Source organism: Melanotaenia boesemani, chromosome 15 (assembly GCF_017639745.1).
Source record: "Melanotaenia boesemani isolate fMelBoe1 chromosome 15, fMelBoe1.pri, whole genome shotgun sequence".
NCBI lineage: Eukaryota > Metazoa > Chordata > Actinopteri > Atheriniformes > Melanotaeniidae > Melanotaenia > Melanotaenia boesemani.
In genome coordinates this window covers 7,652,205-7,671,370 of record NC_055696.1, presented here as the reverse complement: position 1 = coordinate 7,671,370, position 19,166 = coordinate 7,652,205, and the positions used below count along the sequence as shown (strand labels likewise).

The 19,166-nt window shown below is 37.8% G+C and overlaps 3 protein-coding genes across 3 annotated transcripts; 2 read left to right on the top strand and 1 right to left on the bottom strand.

Annotated features, from left to right (window-relative positions):
• Window positions 1-982: 982 nt before the first annotated feature.
• On the bottom strand, window positions 983-4,526 carry mrps31 (mitochondrial ribosomal protein S31). Its single transcript, XM_042008608.1, has 7 exons — window positions 4,364-4,526; window positions 3,374-3,811; window positions 3,008-3,160; window positions 2,761-2,904; window positions 2,610-2,686; window positions 2,264-2,404; window positions 983-1,526 (listed from the first exon to the last, which is right to left on the bottom strand). Exons 1-7 carry the CDS (start codon window positions 4,462-4,464, stop codon window positions 1,291-1,293), a joined length of 1,290 nt encoding a protein of 429 aa, XP_041864542.1. The 5' UTR covers window positions 4,465-4,526; the 3' UTR covers window positions 983-1,290.
• A 247-nt stretch (window positions 4,527-4,773) lies between these two features.
• On the top strand, window positions 4,774-10,383 carry taf6 (TAF6 RNA polymerase II, TATA box binding protein (TBP)-associated factor). The gene is made up of 15 exons (XM_042008607.1): window positions 4,774-4,972; window positions 6,015-6,172; window positions 6,323-6,409; window positions 6,545-6,698; window positions 6,807-6,863; window positions 6,957-7,076; window positions 7,189-7,310; window positions 7,558-7,635; window positions 7,743-7,844; window positions 7,945-8,127; window positions 8,509-8,583; window positions 8,659-8,784; window positions 8,919-9,092; window positions 9,312-9,503; window positions 9,798-10,383. Exons 2-15 carry the CDS (start codon window positions 6,017-6,019, stop codon window positions 10,086-10,088), a joined length of 1,917 nt encoding a protein of 638 aa, XP_041864541.1. The 5' UTR covers window positions 4,774-4,972; window positions 6,015-6,016; the 3' UTR covers window positions 10,089-10,383.
• Window positions 10,384-13,557: 3,174 nt separating this feature from the next.
• Window positions 13,558-18,329, top strand: sat2b (spermidine/spermine N1-acetyltransferase family member 2b). Its single transcript, XM_042009315.1, has 7 exons — window positions 13,558-13,714; window positions 13,879-13,930; window positions 15,768-15,851; window positions 16,274-16,375; window positions 16,517-16,557; window positions 16,759-17,137; window positions 18,077-18,329. Exons 1-6 carry the CDS (start codon window positions 13,652-13,654, stop codon window positions 16,936-16,938), a joined length of 522 nt encoding a protein of 173 aa, XP_041865249.1. The 5' UTR covers window positions 13,558-13,651; the 3' UTR covers window positions 16,939-17,137; window positions 18,077-18,329.
• The last annotated feature ends 837 nt before the right edge of the window (window positions 18,330-19,166 follow it).

Genomic DNA, 19,166 nt, shown 5'->3' with positions numbered 1-19,166 from the left:
TTTTCCTCTCTTCCCTGAATAGTCCCATTTTGTCCCTTGTGAATTTAATAGTAAAATCTCTTTAGTAGCAGTTGTGCTACTTTTGGAAGAGTGGTAAGATCATACTGTACTGCTGGGTATTGGGTATTCCCCACAAATAACTTATTTCCAAACATTCCAACTGTTATTTTTGGTTACTTACGGATGACTGGAACATCAGTAACAACCACAACTTCATCCAAGACCAAATTAATTTACAGGCTTGATCAATGAAGTTTTCATCATTTTAGTTGATAAAAACACAGTAAGTGTTACTGCAAGGGAGACTTTTGCTACTAACAAAGGAGCCTTTTCTTTAGTTACATTTCACACCTATGTTTTAGCCTTAATGTGAAATATTAATATCCTAATTTGACTTGGAGCCAAAGCTCCCAGTACTACCGTCTAGAGGGCTACACTAAATATAGCTATTTCCAAGAACAAAATGTTTCCATTCATACACTTTCTTCTGAAATATACAGCTGACACAAACATCTTATGCCAATCGCTATGCTTAAGCATAAGTGAACAAAATGTGGAAATGAGGCACTTTCAACCATCAATCTGTCCTGTTCCACTTCTCAGACAATACATCAAGGAGGGTGTTTTTAGACCAGAAGGCATCTGAGTGGCACATTGTTAAGAGGTTGTTTAACTTTAAAAGCACTTCCTTTGCTCAATGTACAGAGTTCAAGGTCTAATTAGATTCCTACTGTAAACCAGATTTGAGACCACTTTTTTCTTTTCCACTCTTAGATAAGAGCATTAATCACATTTGTAGGTGTTTGTTTGACCTCAGAACACTTATGTAAAACAAATATATTTGTGAATTCATGTGTGTTTTAACGTAATTGCATTATCATGAATTACTGCTTTCACTCAGATCATGTCTTGTACTAGCACTGGACTGCAAAAAAATATAAAGTGACAGACTGGATAACTGGTACACATAAATACACACAAGAACATCAATATAACTTTATATTTTAAATTGTAGGCGTACAGCAAGATGTCCCTTTCTTAACAGACATTTTCTCTCCTTCCAGCCAACATGCCAATGTAAAAGTTATTAAACACTGGTTTCAAAAGATAATTTAAAGTTCACTAATTGTTCTCCAGGAGGATATCTAAGACGTATTTCTAGTAGAACTTGTAAACAAACTTGTAAGCACAAGGTTGATACCAGCTGCCAAGTCCCCCGCTGAGAAAATCTGCCCTGTTTTTATTTGTCCACAGTCAGCACATACAGAAAACAATTTAAACTGTCTTTAGTTAGTTGAGGTAAACATCAGCCTCATTGAGGACATCCTCTTTTTGGTGGAAGTAGTCTCTGAACCAGGAAATATGCTCTTTCTTCTGTTGCACAGTCAGGTAAGGGTTTCGTGAAAGACCAGCCACCACAAGCTCCATGAAGTGTCGTACTGGTCCCTGACGAGGGAAGCCTTCCTCCAAGTGTTTCTCTAAGAAGACATGCTCATGGAATGGAACACTGGCTTCCTCCTCAAGGCCTAACAGAGTGAAAATACACCATTAGTGGGTTCTTCAGCCAAACTTTTATTTCCCCCTCTATCTGTAATAAAATGTAGATACAATATTCAGGCTCTGACTGGTCCACGGGAGAACCATGACAATTCCCAGTGGCCTAACTGTCAAAGAAATAAATAAATAAAATAAAAATAAATAATAAAAAAAAAGTCATGATTCGCTACAGCGGTGCAAAGTCCCCTCCAAAAGCAGTCAGCTGTGACAACAAGTGAGTTCACTGTTTAATAAATTAGTGATACTGTCGAGACGGCTGGTTCGTTACAAGCTGCAAACTTATCTCAACATTACAACATTACATGATGTAATACATAAGCTGCTTGGCTATACTAGTTTGTACACATATACTGGGCACAACTGTCTGTCGAACTCTTGACATAGTTGCAAAAATGTGCCAATTAGAAACATTTTCTTATTCCAAGTTACATGCAGATAAAATGTATGAGTCCTATTGTGACTGTTGTTGCTGAGCCTTTTGGTGCAGGTAGGGGAGAGAGAAGAACTGGACTAGTGGCTGATAGTTTTGTGTGAATGTTGGTCTACATGGAAAAATGACCTTTGGTGATTACTTAGCCTGTGTATACACACCTGTGCAAGTGCAAGCATTTGTGTGAAGTGTATGAGTTGAGGTGGCCTGGGTGGGTGCAAGACTTCCGACCTGACTTTTTGTCCCAATCCAGCCCTGACAGTATTAATTACTCACCAACTTCATTGGTGATTGGATACTGCCACAGTTTTCCCTCTTTGGTCCATTGGATCATTTCCTCAAACCCATTTTGAGGCATTTGATTGGTTGACAGAGACAACTGATTTGCAAAATCCACATCCCACAGAGTTGGCTTTGCTAAATATATAACACCAGTGTTAAAAGCAGTAAAGTCAAAACCAGCAAATATTGCAAAGTGTCATAAATTTTGTTAAGCATGAATGAAACAATGTCTCTCTATAACAGTTTCCCATTTAATATATTAGAGTGCAAAATTCTGCAAATTCTGAAGACATCAATTATAAAAAAGGGAGGTTAAAGATCTAAGATAAGACCATATTACCAAGTGTGGGTTCAACACCGTCTTCATCAGTAGAGGGAGAAAAGATGTTAAGTCTTTTAGTTGAGAATAAATTCCTCCTAAAAATAAAAGACACATTAAACACATGCTTCTCAAAAATTATCTGACTTAAGATATAAATAAAAGTGTTCACCTTCTCCGGACACTGGCCAGCTCAGCTGTGATTCCTCTGTCTTGTGTGTATCCTTTCCCATCATCATCAAACCGGATCTGATCAGCTGGGTACGCATTGTGCCTGCTGGGATTCTTTCCTATTTTCATGTCTGCAATTATTGCTCTGAGGAAATAATATTTGGTTGATTTTTACGATGTTAACATTTTAATCTCCATCATTCAGATTACAAAATCAGATAGCATATTATCATGCCATTTAAACATACCCAAGGTTGTCCATTGTGCCTTTTTTCTGAGCCTCTGTGAGGGCTTTGCGCTGCCTCAGCTGTCTCAGCAGCTCAGACTCAGCCTGTCTTCGGTTAGGAAGAGTGGAGGCAGCAGCAGATGCAGCTGCAACCAGATCAGGATCCAATGTTTCACTTAAAAAAAACAAAAAGAACAAAAGAAAAAAAACGACCCAATACATAGAAGAGGAATTTAGATATCATTCCAAGACCAGAGGTAAGTTACCACAGATTAAACAAACTTGCAATGCTGAGGCACAATATGGATGCAAAATACTGTGAATTAAAAAAAAATAGCCTTAATAGAACAATGCAAGCTATTTAAACAAATTCTGCAAGTTCTCTCACCTCTGTGATGAAGCCTCCACTGTTGCCTTTTGAAACATACTGAATGTGCTCTCCATAGCTTCTGGTTTAGACTTATATTGCATAGCTGACTCAAAACTCTGTTTTGTCTTCAGGTTTTTGAGCTTCCTTTTATTCGTAACTTCCACTTTCATCTCTCCAAGAAGGTCTAGGAGACCTTTCTTCCCACTCTTTGCAGCTTCAGTCTTGACTTGTGTTGACTTTGTTGCCACCTGTTCAACTGTAACATCTCCCTCTTGCTGTTTAGGACCTCCATCATCTATGTTTAAAATCACTGGCTCCTCTTGTAGTTCATCTGTCTTCAAATGATTATCCTCTTTGTTTGTCTCACCTTGATTAGAGAGGATGGCATCATCTCTCTTTTCACAGAGTTTGACTGGACATGTGCTGAGAGCATTTTCTCTCACTCCATTTACAGCCCTGAAAAGGATTGAAAGCAGGTTTACTTGTCAAAGGAAAGTGGAATCATAATAATTAATATTATAAGGCAGTTGAAATTATTTGGAGTAGGCAACACCATGCAAGAGGAATATGTGGCACAAATTACACGTTCAAATTTTATTTAAATGTCACTACACACGACTTTGTTACCAAATCCTCCGAATTTGATCAGACAGTAAACAAATCCATTTTGGTGAAAGAAATGCATCACTCTCCATTTAAGTCTGTAAACCATAAAAGACGTTCTTGAGTCATATTTCTAACTTCATTGACACGTTAATATAGAAACCATGGTTTTTGAAGAAATGCTAATCAAAATGTCCTACCCCACTAGTGCAAATTAAGTAAGCTGTGTTCATTTGCTCTTATAAAAGCAAATAAAGCTAGAACTGTTTCGAATGGACAATGTCAAACTTTTCATCGATGCAAACAAATTCCTAAACAATGGTGCAAACGTTTTTGACATTCATTAGTTGTTGTGCTTTGTCCTGTGCGTCGTTCAAGAATATTTAGCGCATTATTTCAACTCACCTTAAAACCTTATCACATTTAAGTGATAATACACATGACTCGTAGACACTAAGTGAAGGGTTTCGTGCTGCACACAAAGTATGGTATAAAAATCGGTACATCTTTCTTGCTGTCACCTTCCACGTTCCTGATGTTAACCCCAGCTGCTACAATATAAGGTTACCGAGGAAAAACTCACAGATAACAATAGTTCCGTGGCGGAGGATGGAGGAGACATGCCTATGGTCTTTACAGAAATAAATAACTGGAATAAATAAATTTAATATTAATACAGTACTATTTATTTTATTTTTACTATTTTAAATTTAAAGCACGCTGTATTCTAAATTGTAGAAATACATTAAAGCAAAATGGTTCAATCTGTCATTTTCGTAACAAATAGTCTCGCGATATCACAACCGGAACGTGACTCAAAATGGCGATAGAACATAAGCGCTAATTCATGAACTGTCTCAGCTACAGTCGGTACAAATTAGTTGTTTAGATCAAAAGATGGACACGAACAGAGAAGATGTAGTGTTGGAAAATTATTGTTGTTGTCAACATTGATATTGTGTAGTCGTTTCAATTGTTGCTTAAACTTTGAAGGAAGGGGACAACTTTACACAGGTAAAAACGTCAACGGAAGCTAAGTTATTAGCTTGGAAGCTAATATACATTAAATTACGTTCAAGAGAAAGATATTATTAAATATATAGGCATTCAAAATTATGCTTAAAATTAGCACAGTAATTTATCCTGCGGCGAAGTTAATGAGTTTGACTGAAAATGCGATTGCTAGAGTTTAAGTGTTGCAAGTGGCTAGTTCCGTCTGAGTGGTTAACCCGCTCTCTACGTAGCACAGTGTTTGTTTACACACATGAAGTAATTTCAGGTACTCACAAATCAGCGTCAATCCATTTGTCTTTTCATATTTCACAATTTGTTAATATGGTATTAAAGAGGATTTAATTGGAATTTGTGACCCTGATAACGGGACAGTTAATTGTTAGAAATGTTACTTCCAATACAGATGAACGCGTCACTTCAACTTGATAATTAGCTTGGGTGTATTTTAAACAACTGGTCATTTACGTTACTAATAATGCCTGCTTTTTGTTCTTGTGAATAATATTGCCTCGGCTTAGCTCATTTCGACACTATTGTTAAGTTGCATGAGAAACACCGTTCGTCTTCTGTTACGTATCTAATTGCTTTGCAAATATAACATCCAAAACCACGTAGAATATCCCTTAAAATAATATTAATTAACTGCATTATTTATTTATTTGTTTATTCATTCATTCATTCGCTTTCATGTTGCGTTTATGTAACTATGTGCCTGCATACCTCACGGAGCTTGTTATTATTATGTAACAGCTTGAAGTTATTACCACAAGACTAAAGTGAGAATGTTGTGATTTGCCAGAGTGTGTTTTTTGTCTTCTGACCAATGCAAAATTAATTACTAATGACTATAAAAGTCACTTGTGCGGTTCAAACAGCAGCACTTGTTTTACAGTCAATGTTTTACTAGGACAGGCCTTTATCTGATTTGATTTGATTTGATTTATTTGGTAGCTTTGAGTCTTTCCTCTGAGTGTGACCCTATGTTTGTATGTGCTAAAAGTATAGGATTTCACACATAAACCTAAATGCTTTCTTTTAACAGCCATGGCAGAGGAACGGCGGCAGAAGCAGTTCTCGATCGTCCTGCCTACTGAGTCGATGAAGGCCATAGCAGAGTCTGTCGGAGTTGGACAGTTACAGGAGGAAAGCTGCGTTGCCCTAAGTGAGGAAGTCAGCTACAGAATAAAAGAAATTGCACAGGTAAAGCATACGTGTTTGGAGAAAATTTAATGTCTCTTTTCGTGTGATTCACAATTGCTCTGAAATGGATTGAATATCTTAGCTTGTGTCATCTAATATATATGCATTTATTTTTTAATGTTATTTGGTGTCTTTTGTTCCTTTACATAGGATGCTCTGAAATTCATGCATCATGGGAAGAGACGTAAATTAACCACCAGTGACATAGACAATGCTTTAAAACTGAAAAATGTGGAGGTAAAATAGAGCTTGTGTGGTTTCCCCCACCCCACCCTTTTTATTTTATTTTTTTTAAAGTCATTGGAATAATGCTCTTTGAAATGGCTGTCTTTTAAGTAAATTCCCCCTTTTTTTCTTTTATATATTCTCTAGCCTTTGTATGGTTTCCAGTCCCAAGAGTTTATCCCTTTTCGCTTTGCAAGTGGTGGTGGAAGAGAGCTTCATTTCTATGAAGAAAAAGAGGTTGACCTTAGTGACATTATTAACACACCGCTCCCCAGAGTACCACTAGATGTCTCTCTCAAAGGTACTAAAATTATTAGTATTACACGCTGTTATACACCATCAATTGTAATTTCTTGTTTTGTGTACTTATTATTAAGCTTCTGCACTATCCTTATTTGTTATTCTATAGCCCACTGGTTAAGTATTGAAGGGGTTCAGCCTTCAATTCCAGAAAATCCACCACCAGGTTAGTCCTGCTTAAATGTTCTTTTAAAACATAAAAAGTTACATATCTGTTAAAGAAAAAAATCTTGATGCAAGTCTATTTACTGTTTTGCAGCAACAAAAGAGCAACAAAAGACTGAATCCACAGAGCCTCTTAAAGTTGTCAAACCTGGTCAGGAGGAAGAGGGTACAATTCAAGGCAAGGGCCAGGGTGCAGCAGCTCCTGATGGCAAAGGTCAGTATGTTGTTTGTTACAAATTTCAGTCAAATTTCAGTCTCTACCCTGCTTCTTTAGTATAGTAATACTATAGTAATTTAACATCATATTTGTGTCTTATCTCTTTTAGGAAAGGAGAAGGGTCTCATCAGGTTAAAACCGCGCAGCACCCATGAGCTCTCTGTAGAACAGCAACTTTATTACAAGGAAATCACAGAAGCATGTGTAGGCTCCTGTGAAGCTAAGAGAGCAGTAAGTCCCTCTTGTCTCTACATATTTGCTGATTTTATGCATGTTGAACAACTAAATAATTTTGTTTTCTGAAAAGTTTATTGTTTGCCTTTTCATTACTTAGCTTTACATTACGGAAAAGGCAACACTTTGCAGATGAAAGTCATTGTCAGTGCAGATATAAATTTCCAGTATTATCATAACGTTATTTTGATCCTGTTTGTCGTGTGATTTTTGATTTACTAATTGCATTCTTTGTTTCACACAGGAAGCCCTACAGAGTATTGCTACTGATCCAGGACTGTATCAGATGCTTCCCAGATTCAGCACATTTATTTCTGAAGGAGTAAGCATGCTTCCAGCATTTTCTAGTGTTCTGAAACATCACTCATATTACAGTAAACACCCAAACATATCTCAGCTTTCAGCTCTGACTTAGTACTTTTCTCAAAGGTTCGTGTTAATGTGGTGCAAAACAACCTGGCTTTGCTGATATATCTCATGCGGATGGTCAAAGCTCTTATGGACAACCCCACTCTGTATTTGGAAAAATATGTAAGTGAAGTAATTACAGGTTCTATTTTCCTTTTGAAATTCTACAGTCTAAATATATGTTTCTTATTCTAATAGTGCTATGTTTTTGCTTTATATATAGCTGCATGAGCTCATCCCGGCAGTGGTCACCTGTATTGTGAGTAAGCAGCTCTGTTTAAGACCAGATGTTGACAACCACTGGGCTTTACGAGACTTTGCTGCTCGTCTGATGGCCCAAAGCTGTAAAACCTTCAGTACTACAACCAACAACATCCAGTCCCGAATCACCAAGACTTTTACTAAGGTGTGTTTTTAGACTATAGTGTTTTGCCAGAAACCTTTTTGTTTGTTTTTTAAGTTGTCTAAATAAAAGACAAATATAAATAGATATTTTTTGTTGTGACATAAAAAGGAGCATTTGGACTTGTTTAGCATAATGTCTTATTTTAATTCATATCGATTTAAGCTTATTAACCCAGTCTTTTAGATTTTCTACATTTAGTTTTAGTTTAATCTAAGTTACCAAAGTAGACTTAAGTTATGTGAAAATGCAGCATTCTTGTGGCCATTCAAGTTCAGATATTATTGTATTTTCACAATTATGTTTTGATTTTATTTATTTATTTTACTGTTTAAAACACAGCATTTTGTAAACCAGACGTTTTTTTTTTTTTTTCTTCCCCAGAGTTGGTTGGATGACAAAACTCAGTGGACGACGCGGTATGGCTGCATCGCAGGGCTTGCTGAACTGGGATCTGATGTGAGTGGGATACTCTGTTTTTTCCCTCTTCTTTCTGAGTCCATGGCACTAATCTACTACTTTTGTCCACTTTAGGTGATAAAGACACTGATCCTTCCTCGGCTTACTGTAGAGGGTGCTCGCATCAAAGCAGTGATGGAAGGACCTGTGGTCTCCAATATCGACAAGATAGGAGCTGAACATGTTCAAAGCCTTTTACTGGTAATAAATTAAATTGGCTCACTTTTGCACAGGTTAAGCTTGATCCATTTGTAAACTAAAACCATCAATGCAAATCACAAAGTTGCTTTTCCTAGTTTTAAATCTGTAGTGACTGTTTTAATACCTTTCTAAAGAAACACTGTGCCAGTGTTATTGCCAAAATACGACCCCAGCCGGACAACGTGGAGCAGTATCGTACCGACTATGGCTACCTTGGACCCATGCTGTGTTCTCATGTAGTGAAGGCTAGAACTCAAGCAGCATTGCAAGCTCAGCAAGTCAACAGAACCACATTAACAATCACTCAGGTACACGTCATACTTTATAGAGATATGTATTGATTAAGTAAATGTTATTGTCAATCATTTTAGCAATGATAAGAAAATAGTAAATAAAGATAAAATAAAGGATATCATATAAATACATTGCACTTGCAGCCTAGTGATGGTGTAAAGCATAGCAGAGTAGCATGTGCAAAAAAACCAGCATGTCATTGGTGAATAATGAATGATGACACTTTCTTGCAGCCTCGGCCCACCCTTTCAGTCTCACAAAGTGGATTAAGTGGGTCGGGAGGGCCTCGCACTCCCAGCATCATTAAGGTTCCAAGCTCCCTTACCCTCATGTCCCCGAGACCTGGAACCCCATCACAGCCGTCTCCCCCCGCAACAAAATATATCGTAATGGGAACCAGTGCAGGAGCTGCCTCAACTCAGCAGGTACTTTTTTTTCCTTATCTTTTTTTGGTTTTTTACTTTCATTTATATTCAATGCCACAACTGCAAAAACTCTGCAAGGCATTCATAGGCTTTTTTTTCAGTGAGTCATATGATAATTTACATATGTTTAATCCTTTAAAACTTATTAACAACCTGAATATACATGTGAAACTAATGTGGTAAGATGTAATGAACCTTCCAAGTGTAATAGATTTAACTTGACAGATTAAAAAAAATAGAAACTTCTCCATAAAATCTATAACATTAAATGGTGTGTTTTGGTCTTTGCTTTAGGTAATCACTCTTAGCTCTTCACAGTCAGCTTCACCAGTAACTAGCACTGTTCCCAGCGCAACTTCAACATTGCAACCATTGGTAAAACTGGAGTCTGGCAGTGGTCCTGGACTTACGACTTCACGCCCTCTGCAGAAGTACATAGTTGTATCTCTACCCTCATCTGCCTCCTCCTCCTTGGAGTCTAAGAGCTCCGTGCTTCCGACCTCCATTTCTTCAAATCCACTAGAGACTGGGATGAAGCTAGAGAGGTCTGAGTCTCCTGGAGCGAGCACACAGTCACCACACTGATACTTGTATAGGTAGTGAAGATACTTATGATGTTGGAGCAGCTGTACACACAACAGGATTTGTCTGGGCTGAGCCTAAAAAGGTAACGTCTGCAAAAGAAGAAGAATATTTGAAGAAGAATATGTGAACTCATTACCGATAACGAGCAAGTGTGACCAGACTCTGTAAATACCGTAAAAGTCCATTGAAACCCGATAATTGTTTGAGATACTCAGTGTTTCATCTTATTTTCTGATTTCATGTTCTTTTTTTACCCTAAAATAAATCTGATTTTGTACAAAATGTCTCTGTGTTTTTGAGGTTAGAGCTATAATTTTAAAGAAATTATTATTTTTAAGTTATGTTATGTTAGCAAATCTCAGAACCTGAGCATCTGATATAATCCAAGCAAACAGAGAAGTTTCAAGTCTGGCATTAAATAACGAACTTTCCTATGATTTAAAGCGGCCATATTGATAGCTTCTAGTCAGCAATCCTCACTACTGATGGATGTGGTGGTCAGAGGCTGTTTGGATGTTTTAAATCTTGATTCAATTAGTTAGAAGTCTAAGTTTCATACAACATTTATATTAAGATATTGTTTACACCTACAAATAAAACAGCTTGTACCCCATGGGAGGTGTTGAAACCTTTTTACTGAATATTCCCACTGAAAGTTAAAAAATGACACTAGTCATTTTTTGAGTGATGGGATACTCAAATGATGGAATAAAAATCTTAATGTACCTTCTGGATACAGGACACAGATTCAAATTTATGTTTGTCATAACTGTGAACAGGGAATGATTAAAGTGAACACTGACAACAGTATGTACAATAAAATGTAAACACTATAAAACAATGTAAGTATACAGTATAAAACTATAAAGCGGTGCCAAATATGTGTGTAATACAAGGATGTGATTTGGGCAAAGTTACAGAGTTTGTTGGGGCAGCAAGGGAAGCGTGAAGAAGAGCTGGGAGGGATTTTAGTCTCACAGTCTGGTGGATGAAGTTGTCTCCAGTCTGATGGTCCTGGTGGATGAAGTTGTCTCCAGTCTGATGGTCCTGGTGGATGAAGTTGTCTCCAGTCTGCTGGTCCTGGTGGATGGAGTTGCCTCTAGTCTGCTGGTCCTCTTCATTGAGAGACTTCTCAGCTTTATCCTGTAATGTGGAGTGCTGCGTCAGCTCTCCTTGTGTTGTGCAATATTCAGAAAAAAAAGTTTTAAAGTTGTATTTCATTAGTTGGTTGCTGACAAGGTTACCAGTTTATACACTCTTAAGTGATATAATGTAAATTAAAGCCGCAAGCGGCATCCATCGGGTCCGAGCGGCCTGGACCCCGCCACCCGACGTCGCCATGACAACAGGTGGTGTAATGCGTTAAGAACCCAACCTGTTTGAATCCTGTGACGTTTGGTGCAGTTCCCATGTATTCCTATGGAGATATGAGCAAACCGTGTGTCATGGCGAGAAGGCGTTTTTCCGTAGGTTGCCACGGTGACACGCTTTCTGCTATTAGAAAGATTTGAATAGCGTTTGGTCCCAACTTGTCAGGAAGGTTCCCACCATGTTTGGAGTCAGTCGCACGAGTCCCCTCAGACTAGTTCGTTCAAATGGCAATGAAACCCAAGATGGCGGGCACGCCGTTGCCATGGCAACAGGTGTTCGATTGACTTCTTTGTTGGACTTGGAGTGTCACAGGTATGAATACTGTAAACTTTGGTGCAGCTCCAATGTATTTCTATGGAGATATGAGCAAACCGTGTTTCATGGCGAGAAGGTCATTTTCCATCGGTTGCCATGGCAACAGGTGGTGTAATGCGTTAAGGACCCAACCTGTATGAATCCTGTGAACTTTGGTGAAGATCCCATGTATTCCTATGGAGATATGAGCAACACGTGTTTCGTGGCGAGGTCATCTTCCGTCGGTTGCCACGGTAACACGCTTTCTGCTATTAGAAAGATTTGAATAGCGTTTGGTCCCCAACTTGTCAGGAAGCTTCCCACCTAGTTTGGAGTGAGTGGCACGAATCCCCTCAGACTAGTTCGTTCAAATGTCAATGAAATCCAAGATGGCGGGCACCCCGTTGCTATGGCAACAGGTGTTCGAATGACTTCTTTGCTGGACTTGGGGTGTTACACGTATGAATACTGTGAAGTTTGGTGCAGCTCCCATGTACTTCTATGGAGATATGAGCAAACCGTGTTTCATGGTGAGAAGGTGGTTTTCCGTCGGTTGCCATGGCAACAGGTCTTCAATTGACTTCTTTGCTGGACTTGGGGTGTTACACATATGAATCCTGTGAAGTTTGGTGAAGATCCCATGTATTCCTATGGAGATATGAGCAAACCGTGTGTCATGGCGAGAAGTCATTTTCCGTCGGTTGCCAAGGTAACACGCTTTCTGCTATTAGAAAGATTTGAATATCGTTTGGTCCCCAACTTGTCAGGAAGCTTCCCATCAAGTTTGGAGTCAGTCGCACGAATCCCCTCAGACTAGTTCGTTCAAACGGCAATGAAATCCAAGATGGCGGGCACCCCGTTACCATGGCAACAGTTGTTGAAATGACTTCTTTGCTGGACTTGAGGTGTTACACGTATGAATACTGTGAAGTTTGGTGCAGATCCGATCTATTTCTATGGAGATATTAGCAAACCGTGTTTCATGGCGAGAAGGCGTTTTCCCGTCGGTTACCACGGTAACACGCTTTCTGCTATTAGAAAGTTTTGAATACCGTTTGGTCCCCAACTTGTCAGGAACCTTCCCACCAAGTTTGGAGTCAGTCGCACGAATCCCCACAGACTAGTTCGTTCAAATACGATGTGTGTAAAGTGCAAAAAATGGGGAAAAAATGGTCGTACACGCCAAGATGGCGGGCACCCTATTGCCATGGCAACAGGTGTTTCATTGACTTTTTTGCTCGACTCGGGGTGGTACACGTGTGTGCCGAGTTTCGTGTTCCTATGTCGAAGTAGACTTTTGGGACCCCATTCATTTGGGTATTTTTTTGGTGTCTAGGTGGCGCCGTTGAGCCATTTTTGCATTGAAGTGTATGCGGACCTTAGAATATCGAAATTTGTTCGGGTCTTGATGTGTGTGCCAAATTTCACAACTTTTCATGGGTGTTTAGGGGGTCAAATGTGGCGTTTTGTCGCTTAGAAGAATAATAAACATTTCAGGAACAATAGGGCCCCGCCATACTTCGTATGGCTCGGACCCTAATTACTAAGTATTGTGAAGGTAGCCAATAACTACAGCTTACTTCTGTGAGTGAACATGTATGTTCTTTAGCTGAACTTCAGTGTTAATGCTACTTTAACATAATTATAAAAATGGGTTGAATGACCTAAAACTAAGGTAATCGTGCTTCAGTGCCCATTTGCCCCAGTTAGAAAACAAATCTTAAATATATTTTATTGGATCCAAATCTACAATGTTCTGTTATTATGAAAGGACACTCAATTTATTCCGTTTCCGGTGTTAAAACCCAAGACATATCCGCCTCTCAAAAGGGAACGTGTTGGACTTTTGCTGTCGAAGTTCAGTAAAAGAAAGAGCTGCCTCTTTTTCTGCTGCAGACATGAACGCCAGAATACGAGCTGCAACAAAGGAAGACTGCAAAGAAATATCTCGGATGATAATGGTGAGTCGGTGGCCGGGCTAGCTAACTGCTCTGTAACACGGTTCTTCACAGTTCTTTCAGTGCAAGGGTCAGTTATTGTCACGTTATGTTCCCATTAATTATGAAGTCTTGTTAATCAATTCACGGCAGGTTTTCACGCATAATAATATCAGATCAATTTACAGGAACTGGCGGTTTTTGAAAAAATGCCTGAACAAGTGAAGATAACCCATGAAGGTAATTAAACTATAACTAAAGCTGGAAAAATGTAATAAAACGGAAATGCATTAAGCCTAGAAGGCAACATAGACGCTTTTGCATAAAAATATTTTTTTGGACAATTTACAGACATTTTGACCTGCGCTAGCAAATAAAACAAAATATTTACCTAATACTGATAATAATTCAGTTACATTAAAAGCTCAGCAGATGTCGCCTTCATGTAAGGAAATGCATCTTATTTTTCTGCAACTACACGCCAAATGATGAACCTAAAAACATTAGAGATTGTGCTTCATTTGGATTGCACATATGAAAGTGCTCTGCTCACATACAGTAATACAATGTGATTTTAATGCAGGCACAGAAGTACTTTATATTTAGTTTTGTCCTTAAATTATATCCTCCAACTCTTAGTAATTTTTGTCTATTTTTGGGAACAGGTTGTGCATGCATGATTTTAGCTGTTTGAAAATTAACACGAACATGTCCATGTTTTTTTTTTATTTTAATATTAGTGAATTGTGTGATCTCTATAATTCCCATAGTTGCTTTTTTTGTAGCATGGATTGTGATTGTAGAGTACATTTGTAAATATTTACACTTTAGAGGGTTTAAAGGATCTTCATACTAACCAGGCAGTAAAATGTTGCTATTTGACTTATCGTTGCCTTTCTATTAGCTTGAACCACACTGGCCATTTTTCATTGGTGTCAACCAACTTTTTAGCCCAGAGAACCACAGCTCGCTGCATACTGACACTGTAAGAATAAAACCAAGTTAAACTTCAGCAGATCATATTAACCATATTGAAGTGCCTGAAAGTTTTGTTTTTCTTAAAAGAAGATTTAGAACTGGTGAAATCTATTAAATGGCCACAGTTTTGACCAAAAGTGGCACGAATATTGTTTTGATATCCAGTACCTTGATCTCAACCAGTGAAAGTAATCTTCAAAAACTAAAAGCATACTCCTATTTAGCAAAGGTGACATGAATCAAGAGCTGGTTGCAGAATTATATAACATGTAGTTAGTAATGCAGCAATGAGATGGGAAACCGTGACTGTTTTGTGCATGCTTGTGTTGGTTGGTCTGACTTGTTCATAAAAAGACAGAAGCGTTGGTTTGTTTTCTAATTTATAAGTGTCTCCTGGCTCTGCTTCCATCATATCTTCAAATATACTTATCATGAAATAACTCAACCAGGTATAATCTTCAATCTTAAGACTTCTTACTGTTAGCTGTTCCCAAGGTCAGAACAGAACTGGGGAAAAAGGCTTTTAAATATGCTGCTCCTGGTGCCTGGAATGACCTGGAAAAGGACCATGAATGAGCTGGTCTTTTTACATGCTTTTTAAAGATATCTTGAATTTATGGTCAAATGGAAAATCATAGTGTATATGCATTGTCTAACATGCTGTTTTAGATCTCTTGGTACTTTAAAAAAAAAATTTTCAGCCTTGATAGTGTTTTAGTCCATGTTAATGTTTATTAATTTCGCTTGTGCTGCTGCTGCCTTGGCTAGAACACTCTTGTAAAAGAGATTTTTACCCCCAATGATTAAAATTTTTACTGCTTAAATACATGTGAAATAAATAATAGTAATAATAAATTAATGAACTTGTTCACAATTTGACAATTTATTAACCTGGAGAAAATGTAGAAATGGCTGCAATGTAGGTTCTTCAGACTCCAGTGGACTAATTTACATAAACTTCATATCAATTTAAGCTGTTGCTCCTAAAAAACAAACAGGAAAGAAAAGAAATTATCAATGTTGTCATAAGTATTTTTTTTAATACGTTTTCACTTTGATGCTGATGTATTTTTACGTGCGTTTTTTTGCGCATGTTTAGAACTGGAGCGTGATGGTTTCTGCCAGAATCCCTTCTTTGAATGTCTTGTTGCAGAAGTTCCTGAAGAGCATAAATCTAAGCAAGGTAAATAAAGAAATATTATAGGATTTTTAGAGGTAGATTTTAAAATTCTGGTTCTTAAAAAACATACATCTAAAGGTGTCTGAGATTGTGTTTCTATTTCTATTAAATAATTATTTATTCATATACATGTGTTTTCTTTTTGTTAATATTTACTTCTTCTGATTGTCTGCTTGTCCTAGCTGACTGACAGGGAAAAACATTTTAATCACCCCAAAAGTTCTTTGCATTTTTATATAATGTTATGGGTATTGCTTTTTCCATACGGTTGATACTTGTCACATTTTTTAAGTTTTAAAGTTTTGATTGTCAAAGAAAACAATAAACAACAAAAACAAAATAGGTAATTCACTATTTAAAATAATTTGAGTGTCTCTGTTTCTCAGCTTACCTTTTCTAATGTGTATTTAATTTTCTCTTGATAGGATATACAGTTGTCGGTTATGCCCTGTACTTTTACACATACAGCACGTGGAAGGGAAGATCAGTTTATTTAGAGGACCTCTATGTGATGCCAGAGTTTAGAGGTACAGTATTGTATTAGAAATTTCAATAAAAATGCTCCATTTTCACACTGAATGTTATAAACGAATATGTTTTCTCAAAATCATTCTACAATTGTTTGTGCTTCCTCCTTTATGTTGATGCTAATGATTTTTCTTCAATAGGAAATGGGATTGGTAAGGGTTTACTGTCCAAAGTTGCAGAGGTAAGCACATTTTACTTCCCTGTTTGGTCACCACTTCCTGTAATTGATATTAATTGACTGCAGTTGTAGTAAATTGTCTCATGAGAGGATAGACAATACATTTACTCTGCGTGCACATTTAATCTTATTGAAAGTGATGAATGTGACTGCTTTTGTGCGACAACGTGCATGATTAAGCTCAGGACTGTTTTGCTTTTGCAGGTGGGAAAAAAGAAGCAGTGCGTACGGCTGCAGCTGTCAGTGCTCAACTGGAATTCTCCCGCTCGAGATTTCTATGCTGTGAAAGGAGCTCAGGACCTCACCGTCACTGAAGGATGGCACTTTATACGCTTTGATGGACAAAGTCTGGATGATTTGGCTAATGAAGCTCCTAAAGATTAGAAGCTTGCCAAGAAAAATGTACTTTATTCTGTTTAATTATTTTTGTCTTTAACCTTTTACAATGCCATAATGATTGAATAATAGACTTGGTTTTTATCTGTTATGTCTTTCCTGTGGGTCAGCAATTTTCTCCAATATGTCTCCAGAATAATCTAGTGATGCTGGTGAAGACATCGATTGAATACACCTGAATATATAGGTCGAATCCCAAATGGAACACTTGAGCACTCCTGCACTCACGGGCGCGCTCCCGCGAGGGGCTCGAGGTTTCAGTGGTATTCCAATTGGAATTGTGTGAGTGATCAAGGGATGATGGCGGACATTTTTGAGCCCTTTCTGCCCCCTTTCCATAAGTCAGCATCGATGCCAACTTTCGCTAAGGAATTACCCATAAATCACTGCGATGTCACGTGAAACACGGAGTTTACCGAGAGAAGCCGACGTGTGAAACATGTTCTTCAGTATTGTGGCGCTGGGTCGTTACCCAGCAACCCATGTGCATAAACATTAAACAGGTTAACCCTATATTTCTTCTTTAAGTTTTCCCATTTCTTTGCAGCCTGGCTGGGGGTCACAACCTTCTGCAGACCCATTTCTGCAATGATAACACTATACACATACGCACACAGACACAAATGCTGCTCATCAACACTGGTTTTCTTTTGTTTTCAGCCCATTTACTTTTATATGGATTACAAGAACTCAACACTTACTCAAATCCTTGTAAGGACGCGTTGCGGAAGCCCGTAAATAGCGCTTCATGTTTTATCCTGAGACAAATTAATTTTTTGGTTTGGTCTTCAGACCCTGTTGATGGAGATATTACGTTGTTATTAGCCACATTCTTTCAGACATTCATGACAATAAATCATGGCTGCAGTGTTTTATACTTACAGACAAATCGTCGCTGCAGCAACTTCTCTTCTGTCATTTTTTTTTTTTTTTTAAAGAATTGTAATCCTCTCGTTTTGGCGTCTCTCTCCTTGCAGTGCAGGTCTCAAAGTGCTGTCCCAATCCTATTTAAAGCATTTCGAGCCCTTGTGGCCTGTCACCCTCGACTCCTCATGCAGGTGATGTCATTTAGTCATCAGGGGCTCAGGGCGAGTGCTCAAGTTTTCGGTTTGGGATTGGGGGATAGTCCATCCCAGATGCAACACCATACCTATCCAGTAGGTGACATCAGCCAACTACCTTTTGAGACATCATGCTCTTTAAAGGTGATGTCTCAAAAGGTAGTTGGCTGTATTTCACTCTTTTGATCTAAATCTCTTTGTATTGAGTTCAGTGGAATGTAAATGTTAGTAACATAATTGAACAAAAATATTAGAAAAGAACTGAGTGTTAGTCAGGGTACATTATATTTAATTGTGATTAAATTCAACTCACTGTCATCCTTAAAAATGTTGCTATCAAAATCAAGTACACTCAGTTTCCTTTACTGTACAAAATGTATCAGAATTCGCGAGAACATAAAATATATAAAAGCACTTAGAGGAAAATACATCCATGTAAAATGTCACAAAAAAGATTAAAAATGACAAAAGCATACTGTTTAATACTTCCTTCTGTTTCACCCCTTTTCCTTTGATTTAGAGCAAGGACCTTGAATGCAACAGCAGTGGGTGAAACCCTTCGTGCTATGGTTGAGGAATCCATTATATAATCATAATATATCCACTATTATTAGTTATAGTTGCCAGTGACAGCTGCAAACAGCTGTCTTGGCTTCTTCTCATTAAGAAATGATGGGAACAGATTAACTCCCCACAACACATATTTCTTTCTTTTTTTAAATTTTTTATAAAGTATGAGATAAGAGCTTTATTCTCTTTAAACCCTGCCAGATTTTTCTTTTTTCATGGAGATTTCAGAGATCTCTGGAATTAAAGTGTCATCTCACAGAAGGGAAAGTTTTCTCTCAGCTTGTAAACAGTCTATTGAAAAACAAATTGGAAGGATATTCTGAAGACAGTGTCAAAGAAGAGCTGCAATTTTAAACAAAATCTAATGCAGACTGAAGTACACAAGGGCATGACAAAAAAACTTACCAGTAACACTAACCTGACATAAAACAATAAAAATGATCAGATGATTCAATATAACAGTCATGCATGTATACTGCTACAGTTTACAATATATATAAACACATTTTTTTTTATCTTTAAACTTAATTGTGACAATAGGGTTTCAACGGTCATTCAAATAAAGGAAAGGGGATGTAAATTAGA